The sequence below is a fragment of the Pocillopora damicornis genome, chromosome 4 (genome assembly GCF_964200805.1).
Source record: "Pocillopora damicornis chromosome 4, jaPocDami1.2, whole genome shotgun sequence".
In the NCBI taxonomy this organism is placed as follows: Eukaryota; Metazoa; Cnidaria; class Anthozoa; order Scleractinia; family Pocilloporidae; genus Pocillopora; species Pocillopora damicornis.
The window spans coordinates 7,073,733-7,094,085 of NC_142673.1; the positions used below are offsets into that span (position 1 = coordinate 7,073,733).

Here is a 20,353-nt window from a genome sequence, read left to right on the forward strand (position 1 = left end):
CGTGAGGTTTCTTTATCAGTCTTAGGGGACACTTAGAGGAAATTTACACTGGTGGCAGTACACAAGGCGCAGAACGGAACTCAAACTAAATTGGTATATGACCTTGTGACATTGCTGTCACTCAGTTCCAAGTCTGAAATAAACATTCCTCGTTTTACACACCTGAAGGCTAAACAACTCCTCGTCCACGATGGATACTATCTTAGGATATACCACCTCAGGAGTAGAATCCAAAACTGACAAAGTTTTCATACTGAAATTAAACAAAGACTCTTAGAAGGCTTTTCGATTGAGTGTCGTAAAACCAAAACCAAAGCCACCACAACAGCCAATCATAGCCAGAAATATCACAAGGAGCCGATGAGAACTCGAAGTGAAAGCAAGCAAGCCGCCTAAGGCGCGGACAACACGCGAGTGACCAGGTCGCAACTAGTTTTAGTTTTGAATCTGATTGGTTGAGGGAGTGGCGCGAGTTTCTGGACCAATCACATAACGAAATAAAGCGAAACCAAAGCAATCCTGGATTACTTTCGACACTCAATTGGAAATGAAACGATAATTTGGAAAGTTTCAGTGATTTTGATCACGATCATAGGAACAGGGAAATTGACTAGGACAACTCAGTCATACATACCTGGCCGTAACGTCTGTTCTGCTGTCTCTAACAACACAGCCAGCGGATAACTCTTTGTGTGAAGAAAAATATTGAACTCGTCAAACATAAAGTACATAAAGTAAACTCAAGACTGGCTGACAAGATTACGTTTAATATCAATTGTTTGACGGATTAAAACTATCACAATTGCTCATTTGCTTCCTTCAAAAAAGTATTGAACAAAAGCCCAACATATCGTATCATAGCTTGCAGTGCAGCGTCCTATTACTGCCCATGTTCGATTTAAGTTAGAGTTGACGGAGGGGGGAGGGGGCGGGAAAGGTGTAACTTTTATTGCCCTACCCTCTCCTCTCTAAAAATAGTGAAATGACAATGGGGAATTTGCAACATCTCATTTATGCATCACGAAATTATGGTAGTTGAGCCGACTCAAACGCAAACAACTCTTAGCTTTCTGCAACACTGTATTAAAAGACAAATAAATAATCCCTCACCTCCAATAAATGCATGCGTCAAATCACCCTCGACAGATGTCACTGTAACACCGATTCCTCCCAGCTTAGCAGTCACCTCAATCTGTATTTCATCTTTACCATCTTTCTTCTTTTTGCCTTTAGGCACAACTAGCTCAGACGTTTTATTTACATATTGGCCTTTCGTTTTTGTACTCGCAGCAGACACAAGTAGCAGAGCTGGAGTCTCTTCACTGGCAAAAGAGAAAAACGCTCCTTCAATTGACGATTGGTGGAAAGAGAGTTGTCACAAAGAGATATAGATATGTTTATCAGAATAATGCTTTGCAGCTGAAAAGCTCAATTGCGTGTATACAAAAGGGGTGTGATAAATAGATAGATAAACATTGAATACGTTATTTACAGAAAATTATATAAAATCTGTGTACATGTAATCTATACAATCTATAAATATATACATAAATACATTCAATAAAAAATACATTATATCTGTAAGTCATTCTGTTGTAAATGCACATTACTATGTACGTGTCAGGATTGGATATAAACTTCAACCGAAGACGGTATAAAGGTGTTCAAGAAAAAAACGACCGATAATTTTCCTTACATGATGAATAAATTGTTTTCGGCTTCATAGGTTACAGTAACTTCCATTTTTGATAGGTATGGGGCATCGCTACGCGCGCTGCGAGCTCCGCTCTCAGGTAACACATTATGGGTTATTTGAACTGCCTGTTTCCAAAAGCCAAACATCTCCTTTAATTACAATTGTCTCTACGTAAGAGCATGCGAAAGGCTTCAGGCCAAAACAGAGTAGGCCTGAGCTGTTGTTAAGCTACATGAAAATTACAGCACCTAGGTGGAAGCATTTTGGTTGAAACATCGATGATGTTGAGCAGAGCTTCTTGATGCAGTTTTACGTGCAGTGAAGAAAATTCCACAGTAACAGACTGCTTAGTGGACTTGAATGTTGAGCTGTACTCTGGGTGGTCTGATTCCACCTAAAATTGACATCAAAAGCAGTAAGTAAACCTTTACACACTAAGAATAGCATAAATATTCTCCACACTGATCTCATTTCCTGAGACGCTGTCTTTGTTCATCAATCAAGAGCCTGTGACCTTACAATGCGATTCTGGGGTGGTACTGAAGGGGGAAATTTGACGCTACTCTTTCTTTAGGGTTCAAGGTTTAATACTCCAATTAGAACCAGATATAGTGCTATAGTGCTGCAGATATAGACCTCTACACCGTGAAAGTACGGAATTGATATCCAGAAACAACTCTCCAGTCAACCATTTAACTAGTTCTCGAAAGACAGAAAAAAACTTATTTCTACCATCTGCAGTTGATGAGGAAAATACAGAGTATCGTTCCTATAAATTTGAAAACAAAAACATCCTCAAATCAAGAAAACACTGATTGCCTCTGGCTCAGGATAACATTTTATTTTTCCCTTTATACTTAAGCATATATAAAAATATTTCCCAATTATAAAGATTAGTAATTTAGCTAATTTTAAGATTAACCGTACTCCCTTCTACGACCTCAAATGAATCTGTGAAATGCCATGAATTTCCAGGCTTACTATGACTTATCAAAAGCCCACATCATTAGAGACCCAATATGCATTAAGCGCCTCTGTTTTCGCAATGCTTTTCACGGGAGCGAGGGTTGTATTTTTTTTACCGAAGCTTGTCCCATAATCAACATCGAGTTAATGGCCGCCCATGGCTAACGCTGCGCGTAATGCATACTGCTCAAAACTGGGTCTTTAATAAACGCACTACACATCACAACATAGGGTATTTTACCATAACAAATTTAACTGAGAGCAGCTCTTCCCCAGCAGGCGTCTGCACAAGATAAAGAGGACCTCCTCCAGTTCCATGAATCATCTCCGCTATGGTAAGAGAAGACAAGGAAGCACTCGCTGAGATATCCCAAGGATGCATGACAACATCGGTACCCAGGCCTTTAACATGCAGCGCAAGAAAAGGCGTCAATTTCCCTCCACTATCCACAGTGCTAAAGTCAACGAATATCTATAACACAACATAAAAAGTTCAAGATCAGTTGCTTTAATTGGGGGCTGTTATCCTAAAGGAGGACAAAATCCAACAGTCCTCATTCAAATTCGACTTAGAATCGGCAGACGAATAACTTCTCCATGGCTCTGTTACTAATGGATAAATCAATAGCCATCAAGAGCGCTTTTTGGTTGGGCGAGGCAAGACACATATCCCAAGATAAAAATAAAAATTTCAGTTGAAAACAAGTAAACTGTTTGAAGCGCGGGAACACATGCGTAACAAGACGTGGTTGATTTTAGTTTTGAAACTGATTCGTTGAGTTTTCTGGACAATTCACAGAACGAAATGAAACAAGCCCTAACAATTCTGTATTACTCTCGACACATCCAAAAACTTCTCTCGTAATTTTCCTTCTGCTGTAAACTTTTAAAAAATTCAGACCCATAAGAAGATCACTCTAATGAAAAATACTCAAACACACCTCTTCTATTTCAAACTTGAGCGAAACTTTAACTTGTTTCGCCATAGCCTCTTTTTCCTTACTCTTAGCTCGTTGAAGGTTGGATTCTCTACGGGAAAAAAGAAGGAATATATTATATCTGAAAAATACTGTAATAACAATTCCTGATCGGCCAAATTTCAAAATCATAAATTAAGGGCTAGCCGGACTTCCGCAAAAAACATTCGGAAATGAAACATAAGAGAGCTTGAGGGGTTTACACCCAAAGTCTTCTAGTGTTATCTATTTTTCTATGCCGTATTTTTAACCATCACATTTAGGCTCTTGAGGAAAAATCTTTCAGAAACCCTTTAGCCAACCGAAAAACAAGTCTAGAAAACGAAACAATACCCGGTTGTAGTTTCAGGTGGTATCTGGCACATTTCTTCTATTTCGTCAGCTTCATCATCCTCTTCTCCTGTACCACTTCCCAAAACACCCAGTTGTGTTACGTCTGTGCGAGATGTGACTCCTTCACTGAGATTCTTCAACAAGATCCCAAGTATAGTTCTTATTTCATCTTCACCAGCGCGTAACTGTACAGAGACAGAACTCATACAGCTGTTGTTACAAGTGACATGTAAATATCTGGTAAAAGTCTGTAGTAATATCTAAACACTCTAATTTTTGACGAGGCTATATGTAATTTAGACAAAGTTAGAACGAGGAAGATTCACACCAATTTGCTTCTAGGAGGATTCAGGGAAGTTTGCCCGGGCACTACCACGTGCTTGTGCTCAGTTTACTTTGCTTCTTTTCTGGCTCTGTTTCCTTGCTCCCACCCTCCCCTTCCCTCGTATTCCCTCACACGGCAGTTAGTCGATGTTATGTTTAAATTTGCGTTGACTTACGCTAACTAACCGCACGTACCCTCCGAAAAAAAAACACTTTATCTTGAATTTCTGGTCATGAGAAATATGGGCAGCCACACTGTACTTTGATTTTCTTCCCACAATAAGCCTCAACTAAAATCGCAATATAATTACCTTAATGAAAAAAAACATTTTCTTTTGGAACATGGCGAGTTATCTAGAAGTCCAAGTTGATTTATTCAAAAGGCCACCATATGACTGAAGGGATGTCTACCGAGTTAAGGAATGTATACCGAGACTGAAATTATTCAGTGGTGGGAACAAATCATTTGCAAACAGAATGGTTTACTTTTCGTAGTACGAAAAGTAAACCATTCTGTTTTGAATTTGTTCAATTGTTTACTCCCCTTTCAAGTGCTGTTCGTCAATAAACTAACCTTAACCACATGAAGCTTTCCCTTCACATCGATATCAGGCACATCACGATACCAAGGAGACAAGTTTCGAGCCACATGAACCGTCACATTCGCTGGTTCAAGGACCAGTTGGGTAGGTCCTATGGTTTCCCCATCGGTCATCACAGCTCTTATTGTACAAAGGAAAACGATTTTTTCATCAGACACGAGTGTGGCACACATTTTTAACCTCTTCGTCTTCACCTAGCAGGAAACTTTCCGTTTATTTTTGGAGTTCTTTTTCCGATTATGCCTGTGCCATTCACTGCATAACATCATCTTTCACCAGGCTTAAAATTTACCATCCTCAGTTATATCATCGTGCAAAAGTATCTCATATCGATTGCAAGGAATTTGTTACCATGGATTTCCACGAGTCTCCTAGAGCTCAACCTGAGTGGCAGAGTATCTCAAGTACTAATCGGAAGGTCGTATGTTCGACTCCTTTCGGGAGCACTTGGAATTCATTTTCGAAATATGCCTGTGTCATTCACTGAATAACATCATCTTTCACAATCTATTTCTTGATTGCATGGATTTAACAAGGCAACACGGAATCCTGGTAACGTGTGGTTGAGTTTACAGTTCTAAGGTAATTAATTTAAAAGGAGAACTAACACCACTGTCTTAACCGGTTAGATTATTCCTTTAGCTAGATAATTATATTGTGCAAACAACAAAAATCAAAAGACACTTGAGTAAATAATTTGTTCATGCGCTCATTTGAGACAATTCCCACCACGAAACAATAGCGAGTAAGCGAAATCCTAACGAGTGTGCAGTGTGTGGTAGAAAACGCCAGTTTTGTGCATTTCTTCCTTATTTTTGTGAACTGGTTAAGATACTTAAATTTGGTTTTAAAGGAGTTTGCTATGAGGTTTAAATAGGAACTGAAGACTTATCCTGGACACCCCATACATGGGGTGCTTACATGCATTTCGTGAGAACGTGAACTTTATTGAATTTAAGCCTGTCTCCTAATATTTGGAATGCCTGAAACTACATCTAAACAAAGTGGCCCAACGCCTGCGCAAATGGGAACACTGAAATGGCTATAAGGAGTGGCCTTAAGCTGAAGGTATACACAGCTGTAAAAGCCACTAAGTCAACCGTGTTTCAAAAGCACTGGAATAAATGATGAAATCTATACCTCAACAGTTTTACAGAATTAAGTTCCAACACCATGTTGTCAATGACAACAGTATCACTTCCTTCAGGATCCTTCCCATTATGTGCAAGGTTGAAGGTGTTTGACACATTAAGTTGACCAAGATTTGCAACAATTGCATCGCGAGACGTCGAACTCACAGGGATGATAACCAGAGGTGCTTGGATAGAAACGTTCATGCTTATTCTTGAGCTCTGGATTTGCAAACTCTGAATCTAAAAGTCAGAAAAACACACATTTATACCTTATTAAGGGCGTCAATCACACAGCTTGTTATGACGGCGTCACCCTTCAGTTACTAACAGTGAATACTGCTGTTAACCCTTTACTTCCGTGAGTGACCAAGATAGAGTTTCTCCTCACAAATCAGTACAATATCAAGCAGACAAGTGGTGAGAATAAAGAAAAATATCAATTAGGGGTATTATTACTTGATCTAACACCAAAATCTCTCAAACAACATCATAAGAATTGCATAGCACGCAGTAAGGACAATTACTAATGAGATCTGGGTGTGGAATGGGTCAAGATGTAAAGGTTTTAATAACGGCTAGTGACTCACTATTGCACTGGCTGACTCAGCTGCAGTTTTTCTGGCATACTCCATGGCATCCTTTGCCCGCTGAAACTTGTTCAAAAAGTCCTGAAAAATACAGAGATTCATATCTGAGCTTGCAATCATCTCATCCTCCGAAAGATGAAGTAATCATATTTACTCAGGCAAAATTAGCCGTAATTGTTACATGTGACTCCCACTCAGTAAAAAAAAATAAATGCCATTTCATTGCTCTTGGCCGAGGCGCACTAACAATCAGCACAATGAATAGCATTTCATTCAAATGAAAGGCCGAAAATTTCCAAAAATATATACAACACAAAATACTAAAGTTCTACTAACTTCAATTTCAGTCACTGTAAAGAGTTACAAATGCTAACTATATTGACGCTAATAAAGTTAACTGACCAGCAGCTTCATCACAAATTTGTTTAGGAAGATGACACGGATACAACCGATTGCCATCTCGAATTTCAGATCTACAGCTTCCATGTCTCTAAACTTGATGCCGGCAGTTGCACCATTGTGTGCAATAACCTAAGAACATGAGGCATGGACTAAAATTAGAAAGTTTTACTCATAACTCAAGTTAATAACAGCACTGGTTATAAAAGCAATGATGATCATGAAAGAACCCTTATACATTGATTGTCGTACAACCAAAATCAAAGTTATCTCAATTAATGGCCAATTAGAACAAAGCAAAATATTACTACGAGCCAATGAGAACTCAGAGCAAAAACAAGCAAACTGCCACAGGCGCAAGGAAATGTTATCAGTAATCAGGTTGAGAGTGGTTAATCATTTCTAATGAGATTGGTTACAGAATTTGTGTGAGGTTTCTTTACCAGTCTTAGAGGACACTTGGAGGAAATTTTCTCTGGTGGCAGTACGAAAGGTGCAGAACAACACTCAAACTAAATTGATATATGACCTTGTTGTCACTCAGTTCCAAGTCTAAAATAAACACTCCTCATTTTACGCACCTGAAGGCTAAACACCTCCTCGTTCACGATGGATACTATCTTCGGATATATCGCCCCAGTTGTAGAATCCATCACTGACAAAGTTTTCATACTGAAATGGAACAAAGACACTTAGAGGGCTTTTCGATTGAGTGTCGTAAAACCAAAACCAAAGCAGCCACAACAGCTAATCATAGCCAGGAAAATAACACAAGGAGCCGACAAGAACTCGAAGTGAAAACAAGCAAGCCGCCTAAGGCGCGGGAAAAAACCGAGTGACCAGGTCGCAACTGGTTTTAGTTTTGAGTATGACCGGTTTAGGAAATGGCGCGAGTTTCTGGACAAATCATATAAACGAAATAAAGCGAAACCAAGCAATCCTGGATAAATTTTGACACTCAATTGGAAATTTCTCTAACAAACTATAATTTTTTAGATCTGGAAAGTTTGAGTGATTTTGATCACGATAATGGGAACAGGGAAATTGACTAAGACAATTAAGTCATACATACCTGGCCGTAACGTCTGTTCTGCTGTCTCTAACAACACAGCCAGCGGATAACTCTTTATGTGAAGAAAAAAATGAACTCATGAAACATAAAGTACATAATGTAGACTCAAGAGTGGCTGAAAATATTACGTTTAATACCAATTCTTTGACGGATTAAAACTATCACAATTGCTCATTTGCTTCCTTCAAAAAAGTATTGAACAAAAGCCCAACATATGGCATCACAGCTTGCAGTGTAGCGTCCTATTAATCGACTGGCTATGTTCAATTCAGAGTTAGAGTGGACGGAGGGGAGAGGGGGCGGGAGAGGTGTAATTTTTATTGCCCTACCCTCTCCCCTCTAAAAATAGTGAAATAACGATGTGGAATTTGCAACATCTCATTAAAGCATCACGAAATTATGGTGGTTGAGCCGACTCAAATGCAAACAACCCTTAGCTTTCTGCAACACTGTATTAAAAGACAAGTAAAAAACTCCTCACCTCCAATAATTACATGCGTCAAATCACCCTCAGCAGATGTCGCTGTAACATCGATTCCTCCCAGCTTAGCCGTTACCTCAATCTGTATTTCATCTTTACTATCTTTCTTCTTTTTGCCTTTTGGCGCAACTAGCTCAGACGTTTTATTTTCATCTTGAGCTTTCGTTTTTGTTCTGTCAGCAGACACAAGTGGCAGAGCTGGAGTCTCTTCACTGGCAAAAGAGAAAAAAAGGTTCCTTCAATTAACGATTGGTGGAAAGAGAATTGTCGCATAAAGATAAAGATATGTTTAACAGAATAATTCTTTGCAGCTGAAAAGCTGAATTCGTGTATACAAAAGGGGTGTGATAAATAGATAGATAAACATTAAAAATGTCACTTAAAGAAAATAATATAAAATCTGTGCACATGTAATCTATATAATCAATAAATATATACTCATATACATTCCATGAAAAATACATTATATCTGTCATTCTGTTGTAAATGCACATAATAATTTACGTGTCAGGATTGGATTTAAACTCCAACCAAAGACGGTATAAAGGTGTTCGAGAAAAAAACGACTGATAATTTTCCTTATATGATGAATACATTATTTTCAGCTTCATAGGTTACATCAACTTCCATTTTTTGATAGGTATGGGGCATCGCTACGCGCGCTGCGAGCTCCGCTCTCAGTTACCAAATCATGGGTTATTTGAACTGCATGTTTCCAAAAGCCAAACGTCTCGTTTAAAGACAAATGTCTCTACATAAGAGGATGCGAAAGGCTTCGGGCCAAAACACAGTAGGCCTGAACTGTTGTTAAGCTACATTAAAATTAAAGCACCTAGGTGGAAGCATTTTGGTTGAAACATCGATAATGTCGAGCAGAGCTTCTTGATGCAGTTTTACGTGCAGTGAAGAAAATTCCACAGTAACAGACTTCTTAGTGGACTTAAATGTTGAGCTGTACTCTGGATGGTCTGATTCCACCTAAAATTGACATCAAAAGCAGTAAGTAAACCTTTACACACTAACAATAGCATAAATATTCTCCACACTGATCTCTATACATTTCCTGAGACGCTGTCTTTGTTCAACAATCAAGAGCCTGTGGCCTTACAATGCGATTCTGGGGTGGTACTGAAGGGGGAAATTTGACGCTACTCTTTCATTAGGGTTCAAGGTTTAATACTCCAATTATAAACAGATAAAGTGCTGCAGATATAGACCTTTACACCGTGAAAGCACGGAACTGATATCCAGAACCAATAACTCTCCCGTCAACTATTTAACTACTCCAAAGACAGAAAAAAAAACTTGTTTCTACCATCTGCATGCTGATGAGGAAAATAAAGAGTATCGTTCCTATAAATTTGAAAACAAAAACATCCTCAAATTACCAAAACACTGAATGCTTCTGGCTCAGGATAACATTTTATTTTTCTCAAGCATGTATAAAAATATTTCCCAAGTATAAAGATTAGTAATTTAACCAATTCCAAGATTAACCGTACTCCCTTCTACGACCTCAAATGAATCTTTAAAATGCCATGAACTTCCAGGCTTACTATGACTTATCAAAAGCCCACATTATTAGAGACCCAGTAAGCATTGCGCGCCACTTTTTTCGCAATGCTTTTCACGGGAGCAAGGCTTGTATTGTTTTACCGAAGCTTGTCCCATAATCAACATCGAGTTCATGGACGCCCATGCATACTGCTCAAACCTGGGTCTTTAATAAACGCACCACACCTCACAACATAAGGTGTTTTACCATAACAAATTTAACTGAGAGCAGCTCTGTCCCAACAGGCGTCTGCACAAGATAAAGAGGACCTCTTCCAGTTCCATGGATCATCTCCGCTATGGTCAGAGAAGACAAGGATGCACTCGCTGAGATATCCGAAGGTTGCATGACAATATCGGTACCCAGGCCTTTGACATGCAGCGCAAGAAAAGGCGTCAATTTCCCTCCACTATCCACAGTGCTAAAGTCAACGAATATCTATAACACAACATAAAAAGTTCAATATCAGTTGCTTTAATTGGGGGCTGTTATCCTAAAGGAGGACAAAATCCAACAGTCCTTATTCAAATTCGACTTAGAATCGGCAGACGAATAACTTCTCCATGGCTCTGTTACTAATGGATATATCAATATCCATCAAGAGCACTTTTTGGTTGGGCGAGGCAAGACACATACCTCAAGATAAAAATAAAATTTTCAGTTGAAAACAAGTAAACTGTTTGAAGCGCGGGAAAACATGCGTAACAAGACGTGGTTGATTTAAGTTTTGAAACTGATTCGTTGAGTTTACTAGACAGTTCACAGAACGAAGTGAAACAAGCCCTAACAATCCTGTTTTACTCTCGACACATTCAAAAGTTGCTCTCGTAATTTTCCTTCTGTTGTAAACTTTAATAAAACCCATAAGAAGATCACTCTAATGAAAAATACTCAAACACACCTCTTCTATTTCAAAGTTAAGCGAAACTTTAACTTGTTTCGCCATAGCCTCTTTTTCCTCTCTCCTAGCTCGCTGAAGGTTGGATTCCCTACGGGAAAAAAGAAGGAATATATTGTATCTGAAAAATATTGTAACAACAATTCCTGATCGGCCAAATTTCAAAATCATAAAATTAAGGGGTAGCCGGACGCAAAACACATTTGGAAAAGAAATATAAGAGGGTTTGAGGGGTTTACACCCAAAGTTTTCTAGTGTTGTCTATTTTCCTTTGCCGTGTTTTTAACCATCACATTTAGGCTCTTGAGTAAAAATCTTTCAGAAACCCCTTTTTCCTCCTTAGCCAACCGAAAAACAAGTCTAGAAAACGAAACAATACCCGGTTGTAGTTTCAGGTGGTATCTGGCACATTTCATCCATTTCCTCAGCTTCATCATCCTCTTCTCCTGTACCACTTCTCAAAACACCCAGTTGTGTTACGTCTGTGCGAGATGTGACACCTTCACTGAGATTCTTCAACAAGATCCCTAGTATAGTTCTTATTTCATCTTCACCAGCGCGTAACTGTACAGAGATAGAACTCACTCAGCTGTTGTTACAAGTGACATGTAAATATCTGACGAAGCTATATGTAATTTAGACAAAGTTAGAACGAGGAAGATTCACACCAATCTGCTTCTAGGAAGATTCAAGGAGGTTTGCCAAGGCACCATGTGCTTGTGCTCAGTTTACTTTGCTTCTTTTCTGGCTCTGTTTCCTTGCTCCCACCCTCCCCTTCCCTCGCATTCCCCCACACGGCAGTTAGTCGATTTTATGTTTAAAGATGTGTTGACTTACGCTAACTAACCGCACGTACTCTCCCACAAAAACATTTTATCTTGAATTTCTGGTTATAAGAAATATGGGCAGCCACACTGTACTTTGATTTTCTTCCCACAATAAGTCTCACCTAAAATCTCAATCTAAGTACCTTGATAAAAAAAGAACATTTTCTTTTGAAACATGGCGAGTTATCTAGCGGTCCAAGCTGATTTATTCAAAAGGCCACCATGTGACTGAAGGGATGTCTACCGAGTTAAAGAATGTATATCGAGATTGAAATTATTTAATGGTGGGAATAAATTACGAAAAGCAAACCATTCTGTTTGCAATTTGTACAATTGTTTATTCCCCTTTTAAGTGCTGATCGTCAATAAACTAACCTTAACTACGTGAAGCTTTCCCTTCACATCGATATCAGGCACATCGCGATACCAAGGAGACAAGTTTCGAGCCACATGAACTGTCACATTCACTGGTTCAAGGACCAGTTGGGTAGGTCCTATGGTTTCTCCATCAGTCATCACAGCTCTTATTGTACAAAGGAAAAAGGATTATTTCATCAGACACGAGTGTGGCACACATTTTTAACCTCTTCGCCTTCACCTAGCAGCAAACTTTCCGTTTATTTTTGGAGTTCTTTTTTCCGAGTGTGCCTATGTCATTCACTGCATAACATCATCTTTCACCAGGCTTAAAATTTACCATCCTCAGTTATATCACCGTGCAAAAGTATCTCAAATCGATTGCAGGAAATTTGTTACCCTGGATTTAGTTCTCCTAGAGCTCAACCTGAGTGGCAGAGTATCTCAGGTACTAATCGGAAGGTCGTTGGTTCGACTCCTTTGGGGAGCACTCGAAATTCATTTTCGAAATATGGCTGTGTCATTCACTGAATAACATCATCTTTCACAATTTATTGCTTGATTGCATGGATTTACCAAGGCAACACGGAATCCTGGTAACGTGTAGTTGAGTTTACAGTTCTAAGGTCATGAATTTAAAAGGAAAACTAACACCACTGTCTTAACCAGTCAGTTAATTCTTTAACTAGACAACTAATTAGTGCAAACAACAAAAATACAAAGAAACTTGAGTAAATAATTTGTTCATACGCTTATTTGAGACAATTCCCAGGAGGAGTTTGCTATTATCTTGGACACCCCATACATGGGGTGCTTACACGCATTTCCTGAGAACATGAACTTTATTGAATTTAAGCCTGTCTCCTAATGTTTGGAATGCCTTAAACTAAATCTAAACAAAGCGGCCCAACGCCTGCGCAAATGCGAACATTGAAATGGCTACGAGGAGTGGCCTCTGGCTGAAGGTACACACAGCTGTAAAAGCCATTAAGTCAACCGTGTTTCAAAAGCGCTGGAATAAATGATGAATTCTATACCTCAACAGTTTTACAAAACTAAGTTCCACCACCATGTTGTCAATAACAACAGTATCACTTCCTTCAGGATCCTTCCCATTATGTGCAAGGTTGAAGGTGTTTGACACACTAAGTTGACCAAGATTTGCAACAATCGCATCGCGAGACCTCGAACTCACAGGGATGATAACCAGAGGTGCTTGGATAGAAACTTTCATGCTTATTCTTGAGCTTTGGATTTGCAAACTCTGAATCTAAAAGCCGGAAAAACACATATTTATACCTAATCAAGGGCGTCAATCACACGGTTTGTTACGACGGCGTCACCCTTCAGGTACTAACAAGGAATACTGCTGTTAACCCTTTACTTCCGTGAATGACCAAGATAGAGCTTCTCCTCATAAATCAGTACAATATCAAGCAGACAAGTGGTGAGAATAAAGAAAAATATCAATGAGGGGTATTATTACTTAATCTAACATCAAAATCTCTAAAACAACATCATAAGAATTGTATAGCACACAGTAAGGACAATTACTAATGAGATCTGGGTGTGGAATGGGTCAAGATGTAAAGGTTTTTATAACGGCTAGTGACTCACTGTTGCACTGGCTGACTCAGTTGCAGTTTTTCTGGCATACTCCATGGCATCCTTTGCCCGCTGAAACTTGTTCAAAAAGTCCTGAAAAATACAGAGATTCGTATCTGAGCTTAAAATGATCTTATCCTCCGAAAGATGAAGTAATCATATTAACTCAAGCAAAATTAGCCGTACTACTTACATGTAACTCCCACTCAGTAAAAATAATAAATGCCATTTTATTGATCTTGGCCGAGGTACACTAACAATCTGCACAATGAATAGCATTTCATTCAAATGGAATGCCGAAAATTTCCATGAAAATATACAACAAAAAATCCTAGAGCTTTATTAACTTCAATCTCTGCAACTGTAAGGAAACACAAATGCTAATCAAATTGACGCTAATAAAGTTAACTGACCAGCAGCTTCATCACAAATTTGTTTAGGAAGATGACACGGATACAACCGATTGCCATCTCGAATTTCAGATCTACAGCTTCCATGTCTCTAAACTTGGTGCCGGCAGTTGCATCATTGAGTGCAATAACCTAAGAACATGAGGTATGGACTAAAATTAGAAAGTTTTACTCTTAACTCAAGTTAATAACAGCACTGGTTAAAAAAGCAATAACAATCATGAAAGAACTCTTATATATTGATTTTCGTACAACCAAAATCAAAGTTATCTCAATTAATGGCCAATCAGAAAAGAGCAAAGTATTACCACGAGCCAATGAGAACTCAGATCAAAACAAGCAAACTGCTACAGGCGTAAAAACCGTGAGGTATAAGGTTGAGAGTTGTTAGTCACTTCACATGAGATTGGTTGAAGAATTAGCGCAAGGTTTCTTTATCAGTCTAAGAGGACACTTAAAGGAAGTTTTCTCTGGTGGCAGTACAAAAGGTGCAGAACAACACTCAAACTTAATTGGTATATGACCTTGTGACATTGTTGTCACTCAGTTCCAAGTCTGAAATAAACATTCCTCATTTTGCACACCTGAAGGCTAAACAACTCCTCGTTTACGATGGATACTATCTTCGGATATACCGCCCCAGGAGTAGAATCCATCACTGACAAAGTTTTCATACTGAAATGAAACAAAGATACTTAGAGGACTTTTCGATTGAGTGTCGTAAAACCAAAACCAAAGCAACCACAACAGCCAACCATAGCCAGGAAAACTTCACAAGGAGCCAATAAGAACTCGAAGTAAAGACAAGCAAACCGCCTGCAACTAATTGTAGTTTTGAATCTAATTAGTTGAAGAAGTGGCGCGAGTTTCTGGACCAATCAAACCAAAGCAATCCTGGATTATTTTCGACACTCAACTGAAAATTTCTCTATCAAACGATAATTTTTTAGATCTGGAAAGTTTGGGTGATTTTGATCACAATCATAGGAACAGGGAAATTGACCCAGACAACTAAGTCATACATACCTGGCCGTAACGTCTGTTCTGCTGTCTCTAACAGCACAGCCAGCGGATAACTCTTTGTGTGAAGAAAAATATTGAACTCGTCAAACATAAAGTAGATAAGGTAAACTCAAGAGTGACTGAAAAGATTACTTTTAATACCATTTCAAGACGGATTAAAACTGACATAATTGCTCATTTGCTTCCTTCAAAAAAGTATTGCACAAAAGCCCAACATATCGTATCATAGCTTGCAGTGCAACGTCCTATTGGCCGACTGGCCATGTTCGATTTAGGGTTAGAGTGGACGGAGGGGGAAGGGGGCGTGAAAGGTGTAGTTCTTATTGCCCCACCCTCTCCCCTCTAAAAATTGTTTTTGGAGGGGAGGCATATTCATTTATGCATCACTAAATTACGGTTTTTGAGCCAACTCAAATGCAAACAACCCTTAGCTTTCTGTAACACCGTATTAAAAGACAACTAAATAATCCTTCACCTCCAATAAATACATGTGTCAAATCACCCTCAACAGATGTCACTGTAACATCGATTCCTCCCAGCTTAGCAGTCACCTCAATCTGTATTTCATCTTTACTATCTTTCTTCGTTTTGCCTTTTGGCGCAACTAGCTTAGACGTTTTATTTTCATCTTGAGCTTTCGTTTTTGTACTGTCAGCAGACACAAGTGGCAGAGCTGATGTCCCTTCACTAGCAAAAGAAAGAAAAACGTTCCTTCAATTGACGATTGGTGGAATGAGAGTTGTCACACAGAGATATAGATATGTTTATCAGAATAATGCTTTGCAGCTGAAAAGCTCAATTGCGTGTATACAGAAGGGGTGTGATAAATAAATAGATAAACATTAAAAACGTTATTTAAAGAAAATCATATAAAATCTATGTACATGTAATCTATATAATTTATAAATATATACATATGTAAATTCAATGAAAAATACATTATATCTGTCAGTCTGTTGTAAAATGCTCATTAAAATTTACTTGTCAGGACTGGATATAAACTCCAACCGAAGACGGAAAAAGGTGTTCCTTTTCCAAAAGCCAAAGATCTCATTTTAATACAAATGTCTCTAAGTAAGAGGATGCAAAAGGCTTTAGGGCAAAACAGAGTAGACCTGAGCCGTTCTAAAGCTAGATTAAATTACAGCACCTAGGTGGCAGTATTTTGGTTGAAACATCGATGATGTTAAGCAGAGCTTCTTGGTGCAGTTTTACTTGTAGTGAAGAAAATTCCACAGCGACGGACTGCTTAGTGGACTTAAATGTTGAGCTGTACTCCGGGTGGTCTGATTCCACCTTAATTTGACATCAAAAGCAGTAAGTAACCTCTTTAACACTAACAACAGTACACATATCCTCCACACTGTTCTCTGTATATTTCCTAAGATCCTGACAAGGAGAATCTGTTTAACAATCAAGAGCTTCTCGAATTGGTAATCAATCCCTCTATGTTCTTGACCTTACGTACAATACGATTCTGAGGTGGTCCTGCAGATATAGACCTCTACACCGTGTAAGCACAGAAGTGATAACCACAAACAATAAATCTCCTGTCAACTATTTAACTACTTCTCAAAAGACAAAAAGAACTAATTTCTACCATCTGCATACAGACGATGAAAATACAGAGTATCGTTTGTATAAATTTGAAAACAGAAACATCCTCAAATTACACTGAATGCCTCTGACTCAGGATAACATGCTATTTTTCACTTTATTCTTGAGCATGTATAACAATATTTCCCAAGTATAAAGATTATTTATTTAACTAATTCCAAGATTTGCCTATGATCCATGGAACTGGAGGAGGTCCTCTTTATCTTGTGCTTGATCATTTGCCGACAACCTCATATCAATCTTTAAAATGCCACGAATTTCCAGGCTTACTATGGCTTGTCAAAAGCCCACATCATTAGAGACCCAGTATGCATTGAGCGCCTCCGTTTTTGTAATAATTTTCACGAGAGCGAGACTTGTATTGTTTTCCCGAAGCCTGTGGTATAATCAACATCGAGTTAGTGGCCACCGATGGCCAATGCCGCACGTAATGCACACTGGTCAAAACTGGGTCTTTAATACACGTAGTACACCTCACAAGATAAGGTCTTTTACCATAACAAATTTAACTGAGAGCAGCTCTGCACCAACAGGCGTCTGCACAAGATAAAGAGGACCTCCTCCAGTTCCATGGATCATCTCCGCTACGGCCAGAGAAGACAAGGAAGCACTCGCTGAGAGATCCCAAGGATGCATGACAACATCGGTACCCAGGCCTTTGGCATGCAGCACAAGACAAGGCGTCAATTTCCCTCCACTATCCACAGTGCTAAAGTCAACGAATATCTATAACACAATATACAAAGTTCAAGATCAGTTGGTTTAATTGGGTGCTGTTATCCTAAAGGAGGACAAAATCCAACAGTCTTCATTCAAATTCGACTTAGAATCGGCAGACGAATAACTTCACCATGGCTCTGTTACATGTGGACATATCAATATCCATCGAGAGCGCTTTACGGTTGGGTAAGGGAAGACAAATATATCAAGGAAAAAAATAAGAATTCCAGTTGAAAACAAGCAAACTGTCTGAAGCGCGGGAAAAAATGCGTAACAAAGACGAGGTTGATTTTAGTTTTGTAACTAATTGGTCGAGTTTCTGGACCAATCACAGAACGAAGTGAAACAACCCCAAAGAATTCTGTATCAGTGGCGAATCCAGACCTTGAGCTAAATGGGGGGGGGGGAGTTTTTTTTGTCGCTCGCCCTGCCGGCTTTTCTCTTTTTTTTCCCCAAACTAAGGGGGGGGGAGAAACTGGACCCCCCGGGCCCTCCCCTAGATCCGCCACTGTGTATTACTATTTACACAGTCGAAAATTGCTCTCATAATTTTCCTTCTGCTGTAAACTTTCAAGAAATTCAGACCCATAGGGAGAATAAGTAGATTACTGGAATGAAAAATACTCAAACACACCTCTTCAATCTCAAACTTAAGAGAAACTTTAACTTGTTTAGCCATAGCCTCTTTTTCTTCACTTTTAGCCCCTTCAAGGTCGGTTTCTCTACGGGAAAAAAAAGGAAAATATTATACCTGAAAAATATTATAATAACAATTCCTGATCGGCCAAATTTCGAAATTATAAATTAAGGGATAGCCGGACTTCGGCAAAACACATTGGGAAATGAAATATTAGAGAGTCTGTGGGGTTAACACCCAAAGTCTATGCCGCATTTTTAACCATCAAATTTAGGGCTCTTGAGGAACAAATATTTCAGAACCACTCCCCTTTTTACCTCTTAGCCAACCTAAAAAAAAAGTGTATAGAACTAAACGATACCCGGTTAGTGTTTCAGATGGCGTCTGGAACATTTCATCCATTTCCTCAGCTTCTTCATCTTGTTCTCCTGTAGCACCTTCCAAAACACCCAATTGTGGTACGTCACCACCAGTCCTTGCAGTTGTATACCGGCGATTTTCACAAGGAACATCCTTAAACAAGAAAAAGTGAATGTTGTCTTAGGCTTCGGCATAAGTAGTTTAAAGTGTGTTTTGAAGGAATTTCCGCCAAATCATCTTGGGTCGTTTTTTATCAAAGGACACGTAGTAGTTGAAAAACGACCACTATGTATTTAGTAATTTCTAACATACCATTGGTTTTTTATCCGTTTGGTCCAAAGCTATTTCACCTCCTGGTATTGGGATACTGTTAGCAAGCTGAAACCGAAAAGACAACAAAAGAGTTGGAGAAAATTGTTTTCCGATTATACCAGTCTCACATGAGAATATCAGGGTTGTTCTGTGCTGTTCTTGTTGCTATTTTAATGTCACAAAGCCGTAAGCGAGACTACAATGTTGATTGTAATCACGCACCCTGGTGAAATAAAGTCGTTGTGGTTATGGTTGTCGTTATCGTGTATTATCACATGCGGGGCAAAATTACTGAGTGCTGATTGGCTGAAACAAAGGACATGATTACTTGATGCTGATTGAGCCATTTTGCTATTTGCGTCAACGATTTAATGATTTCAATTTAATCAAATGATGCCGTGTAATGTTGTTAACTGTATTTTGAAAATAAAATGTTCATTGAATCTATTGGTCAATGACGTTTGTTTTGAAATATGTGGCAGCATTGAAAGGGCTTCACCGCGCAGACATCGTGCTTGAATGCAATTCCCTCAAAAATTTTTCCCTTCATGAGATAAACAAGTTTCGCAACTCGGGCAATTTTGGGAAAACTTTGAAAATGCGCGTGAAATTAATCCTTAATTGTCCTCGGCCCATGCAATTATATATACAAAGCCTCCAGGTGGCAGTAATTTAAAACGCAATGGTTTGTACGTTTGCATGTAGCAAACCATTTAAAATATAATTGCCCTCACGCATTGGATGTTGTCCTTGAGTAGCATAGTGTTTTAAAGTCAGACGAGTAAATCAAGTGAGGCCAGGTATGCTACGATAATTTAGTTTTCCGAGCTTTCGCCAATCTACGGCATCATCAGAGAATGTAGATGGAATCTTTGAAGTGAAGAGTATATCGGGCCAGGTGTAAGGCTAGATAATAGGGGTAGACAGACAACAGGACAGGACAATGACAGGTATGTAAATACGGTAGAAATATTTAATATTTAGAATAAAAGGTCTTTGAATTAATAATTCATATATAATTATTAATTGCCCTGTTTTGTGTGGATATGACAGCCATAATAAATATATCCATTATTTAAGAATGTGATTGGGTTCCAAAGTGAGGGGAAGTGGTTGGGAGGGGAGAGTCAGGAAATAATGTCCTTGGGAAGGAAACCCATTTTTACAAAAATGCAAAGGCCTGAAGAAAAATGTTATTTGTTATGATAGTGGGACGAAGAAAAGTCCCCCACGCGATTTGAACCTCAGACGTTCCCGCTGACCCCTTAACGTTAAGCTTTTTCAAGCGCCCCAGTTTACTCGTTGCCAATATTGACAAGGGGAAGAGGGCATATGTTTTAAAAGTATTTGTATATTTTTATTACAGTATCATTGTTGAATCAAACAGTGAGGCCATGATTATAAGGGAAATGATCACCCACCACAGAAGCCCTTGACTGTTGAACAAATTCTCCATTAAAGT

At 38.8% G+C, this 20,353-nt stretch overlaps 1 protein-coding gene across 12 annotated transcripts in view; it reads right to left on the reverse strand.

Moving 5' to 3' along the window:
- Positions 1–20,353, reverse strand: part of LOC113679103 (intermembrane lipid transfer protein VPS13C) — a 115,811-nt gene that overhangs the window by 77,486 nt on the left and 17,972 nt on the right. For 10 of the 12 annotated variants that reach the window (XR_016186002.1, XM_089204444.1, XM_089204443.1 and 7 more), the window contains exons 30-59: positions 18,892–18,957; positions 18,581–18,732; positions 18,217–18,304; positions 17,358–17,588; positions 16,396–16,541; positions 15,721–15,932; positions 15,249–15,300; positions 14,807–14,897; positions 14,226–14,354; positions 13,825–13,905; positions 13,245–13,477; positions 12,226–12,373; positions 11,403–11,587; positions 11,027–11,114; positions 10,333–10,563; positions 9,403–9,548; positions 8,571–8,782; positions 8,090–8,141; positions 7,599–7,689; positions 7,021–7,149; positions 6,619–6,699; positions 6,039–6,271; positions 4,871–5,018; positions 3,973–4,157; positions 3,604–3,691; positions 2,904–3,134; positions 1,945–2,090; positions 1,111–1,322; positions 635–686; positions 163–253 (exon numbers count right to left, since the gene is read on the reverse strand). Coding sequence is in view for 11 of the 12 variants with exons in the window: in XM_089204444.1 (XP_089060570.1) it covers positions 163–253; positions 635–686; positions 1,111–1,322; positions 1,945–2,090; positions 2,904–3,134; positions 3,604–3,691; positions 3,973–4,157; positions 4,871–5,018; positions 6,039–6,271; positions 6,619–6,699; positions 7,021–7,149; positions 7,599–7,689; positions 8,090–8,141; positions 8,571–8,782; positions 9,403–9,548; positions 10,333–10,563; positions 11,027–11,114; positions 11,403–11,587; positions 12,226–12,373; positions 13,245–13,477; positions 13,825–13,905; positions 14,226–14,354; positions 14,807–14,897; positions 15,249–15,300; positions 15,721–15,932; positions 16,396–16,541; positions 17,358–17,588; positions 18,217–18,304; positions 18,581–18,732; positions 18,892–18,957 (4,230 nt within the window). In the remaining variant the exon portion in view is untranslated. The remainder of the gene's footprint in view (positions 1–162; positions 254–634; positions 687–1,110; positions 1,323–1,944; positions 2,091–2,903; positions 3,135–3,603; positions 3,692–3,972; positions 4,158–4,870; positions 5,019–6,038; positions 6,272–6,618; positions 6,700–7,020; positions 7,150–7,598; positions 7,690–8,089; positions 8,142–8,570; positions 8,783–9,402; positions 9,549–10,332; positions 10,564–11,026; positions 11,115–11,402; positions 11,588–12,225; positions 12,374–13,244; positions 13,478–13,824; positions 13,906–14,225; positions 14,355–14,806; positions 14,898–15,248; positions 15,301–15,720; positions 15,933–16,395; positions 16,542–17,357; positions 17,589–18,216; positions 18,305–18,580; positions 18,733–18,891; positions 18,958–20,353) is intronic. The other 2 variants (XM_089204439.1, XM_089204438.1) reach the window with 2 other exon arrangements.